Below are 5556 nucleotides of genomic sequence, written 5' to 3'. Positions count from 1 at the left end.
AGACCAAAAATACTTGTAAGCTTTTCAAACGAACCCTTTTAATTATAAAATTCTGTAAAAGATAGGGATGATAATCGAAAAAGAAAAGAGTGACGGAAGAGTGTGTTGTCTTTATGAAATGGTGAAAAGATACGAAAATAAGAAGAGATGGCAGATTGTGATACCCCACCCTATAACCCCCCCACCCTCCCTCTCTCTCTCAAGCCCCGCCTCTGAGCTGCATGGACAGCAACTTCCCCTCCCCCACCACCTCTTAAAAAAAGAATTTCTTACCATATATGATTATATTATTCTTTTTTGTACACATTGGTGAGGAAAATCAGGAATTCTTTTCAAGAGAGGAGAGAGAGAGGGGTCTCTATATTGTATGTATGTACGTACGTATTTAGGTTTGTATGTATATATACAAGATAGCAACAAATAATTGAAGAACAAGCAAATAGACACTGCCAAACAAAGTTACTATTATTATATTAAAAGAAGAGTAGGAGAATCGGTACAAGCACAGGAGAAAAAAAAAACAGGTCTTATTATACAGTCTATGAATTCAACCTTTTTTCTCTTCACTTTACTAGTTCCCCGGATTTTAGCGGTTTTATGATATTCTCTTCTCTTGGTGCCATATGTAAGATATAATCCTGTCCTTTTCGGGGTTTTTCAAATCTTGCAGGAAGTTTTTGTTAAAAGATTTGTTGAATCTGATGACGCTTGTGATGGTTTAAAGATTCATATGATCAAGGGAATTAAACTGATTTTGTTAGGTTGAGTCTATAAGAAATGGCAGCAGCTTCTTCATCAACTTCATTTTATGGGGCAAGATCAGACGAAGAACAACATGTTTCTTCAATACCTACATCTTCTTCAACTATTCAATCAGCAGCAGCTCAACAGAAGAAGAAGAGAAGCCTTCCAGGAACTCCAAGCAAGTACCCAAACAATTATCTTATTTCGTGCTTTTCGCATGTTGAATTTTATAAATAGTTAAATACAATTCATTTTCGAAAAACAATGATTAATTCATTCATCCTTTTCCAATCTTTGAAACCATTGTTAAGTTATGAGTTAAAGAAGCTAGCAATCACTTTGTTTTGATTGTTCTTCTTTTTGTCCTCTATGGTTTCAGTGAGAAAATCTTCTATGGAAAACCCTAATTTTATAAAGCAAATGGTTACTATTCACTTTTACTAATTATAATCATTTTTAAACATTCATATCATGTGAATAGACTTCATGAGCGAAATAAATCTGTATTGGCTCCTTTGTGTATAACCAAAATGTTAATTATATATCTTTTGTAGTTTTCTATATTAATTAGCTTTCAGTTTTGTTCTTCTTCTCTTTTTGTTTTTTCCAAATAACTTTGGGTTTTCTTTGAAACGAATCGAAACAACAGATCCAGATGCGGAGGTGATAGCGTTGTCACCAAAGACCCTAATGGCAACAAACCGGTTTATATGTGAAGTATGCAACAAAGGGTTTCAAAGAGAACAAAACTTGCAACTACATAGAAGAGGACACAATCTACCATGGAAGCTAAAGCAAAAAAGCAACAAAGAAGTGAAGAGGAAAGTGTATCTATGTCCAGAGCCTTCATGCGTCCACCATGACCCTTCTCGTGCATTAGGAGACCTCACTGGAATCAAGAAACACTATTCAAGAAAACATGGCGAGAAGAAATACAAGTGCGAGAAGTGCTCCAAGAAATATGCTGTTCAATCCGACTGGAAAGCTCACTCTAAAACTTGTGGCACCCGTGAATATCGATGCGATTGTGGCACCCTTTTCTCAAGGTATATAATACATTAATTAAATTCGTCTATATTAATTTCTTTTAGTCGTCCTTTAATTTTTTCTCTTAAAAAAAAAGATTTAGAATGTTGAGAAATATATAATTCGTTACATATATAATTCGTTACATGGGTCAAAATTGAGTTTGAGAATTGTTGGAAATATTCCATCGATGATTTCAACAATGTGTTTGAGTGTGTGTTTTTAGCTTTGATAAGATGCTATATTTTCTAGGGAAATACGCCACCTTACAAGATGTTTTTTTTTGGGACGTAGTCTGTAGTCACGTGGATGTCAGTAGACAATGGTAACGGTGAGGGTCTTTGCTGTATATTTGTTGTCTTATGGAGTGGATACATCCACACCGGTGGTATGCTCTTTGCTTCTTGCGGGCTGTCTGTCTCACCTCTCGAATATTTTCTGAAAATGAAGAAAGAAATGAAAAGAAGAAGAGTGCAATGATTTACAAAAAAGTAACGATTAACCATTTTTATCTTTTTCATCACAATTTAGGAAACACTTTCAGGACATCAGTAATATGGAATCTTTTTAATTTTATTGCTCCTTTATAGAATTGATTACTCAAAGTAGACAAGAGCCAACTTTTTATTGGAAGTAGAGACAAAGTTCTTACGTAGTATGGTTCATATAACTTTGCTGTAAATTAATCTTCAATTATTTATACTATCATTTTATACATTGAAATATCATCTTTTCAGACACTATCATCATCATCTTCTGCTTGATATAGAGAACAAATATTGGTACCCGGATTGTTAGATTCCATTTTGACGAGTGACATACATTTGTATATATATAATCATCATGATTCATGCATGTCATGTCTTTTTCATTGCGTCATTTACCTATTTACCTTACATATATGTGTGTACGTATACAATTAATGACCTAATACATTTCCTTTTTATAATCAATGGCTTTTTCAGGCGTGACAGTTTTATCACGCATCGGGCTTTTTGTGATGCATTAGCTCAAGAAAGTGCAAGGCATCCGTCAGCTCTTGGGTCTATTGGTAGCCATCTTTTTGGAAGCCATCTTAGTAATTCAATGAATTTAGGTCTTTCCCAATTACATGATCAAAACCACCAATCATCAACTACAAACATGTTAAGCCTAGGGAATGCAAACTTCGAGCAAGTTATGCTTCCACCGAGTCAAACACCTCTGTTCCCTCAATCCCAACAGCAACAAATGGCGAATTCATCGTCTCCTTTCTTTTTATCTGATCCAAACCAAGGGTTGAACCAAGTGTTCGATTATGATCAACAAAGCCAACAACATGGGTTAATGGGAAACAAGCCAAACATTCATGGGTTGATGCAACTTCCTGATTTACATAGCAACAACACCAAAATCACTCCTAATCTTTTCAACTTAGGGTTCTTCTCAGGTAATAGTAATCCCACGAATGGTTTGAAAAACAGTGAGAACGATACCCAAAATAACTCGAATATGTCATCTTCTGGTTTCATGCTTCCTGATCATCAATTCAACACCGGAGGTGGAAGTCATGACCACATGTTCCTCAACAGTAATAATCCGCATCAAGAAAGTCCAATGACACCTCACATGTCTGCTACAGCCTTGCTGCAGAAGGCAGCTCAGATGGGTTCTACCACAAGCAACAATAACGCAACCACACTGTTGAAAAGCTTCGGAAGCTCTTCCACGAGCACTGTTGGTGGTGATGCGAAAACACATACAGGTCGCCAAAGTCTATCTGCCACCAGCTTTGATGTTAGAGGAGACCAGTCTTTACAATCGGAGATGGAGAGTGATAATCAGCTACAAGGACTTATGAACACTCTTAGAAGTGGTGGAGCTCCATCTATGTTTGATGGGTATGGAGGGAATCGAAATAGAAACATGAATTTTGGGAACATGAATGAGGCTACCAAGTTTAATCAAAACAACTTCTCTTTAAGCGTTGGAAACTCGAATAGAACGACTCTTGATTTTCTAGGTGTGGGTTACTCGCAGAGAGATCAACAACAACAACAACAACAAACACAAACACAAACACAAACACAACAACCACAGCAGCAACAACAACACCATGGTCGTATCAACATCAGTTCACTGGACCCAAAAATGGATTCATCGTCAACACAGGGAAGTCATGCACATGGTGGATCATCCAAACTGCAAGGAAAATGATTGATTTTAGTGGGTTTTTCGTGGAAAGGAAAATCAGAAAGTTCAAATCAGCTGAATTCGAGATCTTTGAAAGTGTACGAAACTTGCTGGGATAGTTCCATCAGTTATTATTTTCAATTAGTTAAAATTCCATTAATATAAAACATGCTATATTGAACAATTCCATGATATGGATTTGCTTTTAATTAAACTCCAAGCTCTCTCACTCACACGGATGTGGGTTTAATTTATCTGAATATTTCATAAATTCAATTGTTGCTTGTGAAATTTTCGGATTAATTTGTAGTGTACTACATCTTGGGCCCCTAGGTAACATGGTGTGTACCTGCCATTTGACAAGAGTTGTCTTCATATATTTAGAAGGGAGCGATTAAATTATTTATTTTAAACATCCCAAATTCTTGTCAGACAAGAAACATGTAGTCCTTTGTCTAACGTATCTACATCATCTCTCTCTCTCTCTCTCTCTCTCTCTCTCTCTCTCTCTCTCTCTCTCTCTCTACACACACACACACACACACACACACACACACACACACACACACACACACACACACACACACACACACACACACACACACACACACACACACACACACACACACACAACAAAGAGAACGTACTGAAAGTCCTTTTGAACTTTATAACTAAAAGGAAAAAAGAAACACTAGCTATTACGTACTAAAAGTCACAAGGTTGTACTTGACCGAGTGTAGGTTAGTAGAGGGGTCTGATTGTAGATCATATTAATGATAATATAAGGGTCAATGTGCCCTTAAGACCATGTTGGCCTCAAATTGGAAAATGAACGACAGTGATATAGACCTTGTTGACGCATAACTCCAGAGGCACTAAGTTAAGCAGGGCGTCGTCTATCGCATAGGGTACTATGGCAAGAAATCACATATTGCAGTTAAGTTTTTTCACTTTATTGTAGAGTTTTTGTCTTTAGGATTTGTCATACAGACTTCAGCTGTATGTATGCTTTGTCTTTTTCTTTACTAGATATGAGATCAAATCAATTCGTATCGACATATCCGTCAGAAAATGTGACAGTCCGTTTCGTTTGATTCTTAAAAAAAAATTGATAAAAGATCATCACTTTTATAACGTTAGGATATAACAGCATCGTTTGGTATTTTCGTAAGAATTGACTAGTAATAATTCTTTGTTTTCACTTATGATTTTAATTGAATATATATAATGGGACCAACGTCTAAAACATGAAAAAAAAATGGAGAAAAGGGTTTAGTGATGATAAAACCTGTTAAATTTTGTTATATTCTTTTGGATTTTTCCTTGAGCTAAACTTACAACAAATTGAACCTAAAAGTATATTTATCTTGTTTATTTTCTTACCTTTCTGACATAAAACTTCTCGCTTATTTTCATAGACATAAGACACTAACAAAACAATTGCGCTAAATCGAGGAGAAAGCTTGATAAGAAGAAGACAACCAAGTTAACCAATCAAGCATACGCTCTTGACATCATTTTTGAAAACTCGAATGAAGAGTTCTTTTGTTATTTATCCTCTTTAAAAACGAATGTATTCCAAAAGTTCTAAAAAAACCCCAACAATATTGTACG

At 35.8% G+C, this 5556-nt stretch overlaps 1 protein-coding gene across 3 annotated transcripts; it reads left to right on the top strand.

Moving 5' to 3' along the window:
- Positions 1–339: 339 nt before the first annotated feature.
- On the top strand, positions 340–4233 carry LOC145052716 (protein indeterminate-domain 4, chloroplastic-like). Of its 3 annotated transcripts, none has more exons than XM_079000578.1 (4): positions 340–524; positions 671–922; positions 1394–1790; positions 2736–4233. In XM_079000578.1, the coding sequence occupies exons 2-4, from the start codon at positions 778–780 to the stop codon at positions 3964–3966; spliced, it is 1773 nt and encodes a 590-aa protein (XP_078856704.1). In that variant the 5' UTR covers positions 340–524; positions 671–777; the 3' UTR covers positions 3967–4233. The 3 variants fall into 3 exon arrangements, with proteins under 3 accessions (XP_078856704.1, XP_078856705.1, XP_078856703.1); XM_079000579.1 differs by having other exon boundaries at positions 340–625; positions 762–922; XM_079000577.1 differs by lacking the exon at positions 340–524 and having other exon boundaries at positions 531–922.
- Positions 4234–5556: the final 1323 nt, after the last annotated feature.

Source organism: Lactuca serriola, chromosome 5 (genome assembly GCF_051521515.1).
Source record: "Lactuca serriola cultivar US96UC23 chromosome 5, Lser_US96UC23_V15, whole genome shotgun sequence".
Classification (NCBI taxonomy): Eukaryota; Viridiplantae; Streptophyta; class Magnoliopsida; order Asterales; family Asteraceae; genus Lactuca; species Lactuca serriola.
This window is presented reverse-complemented; position numbering and strand designations above follow the sequence as displayed.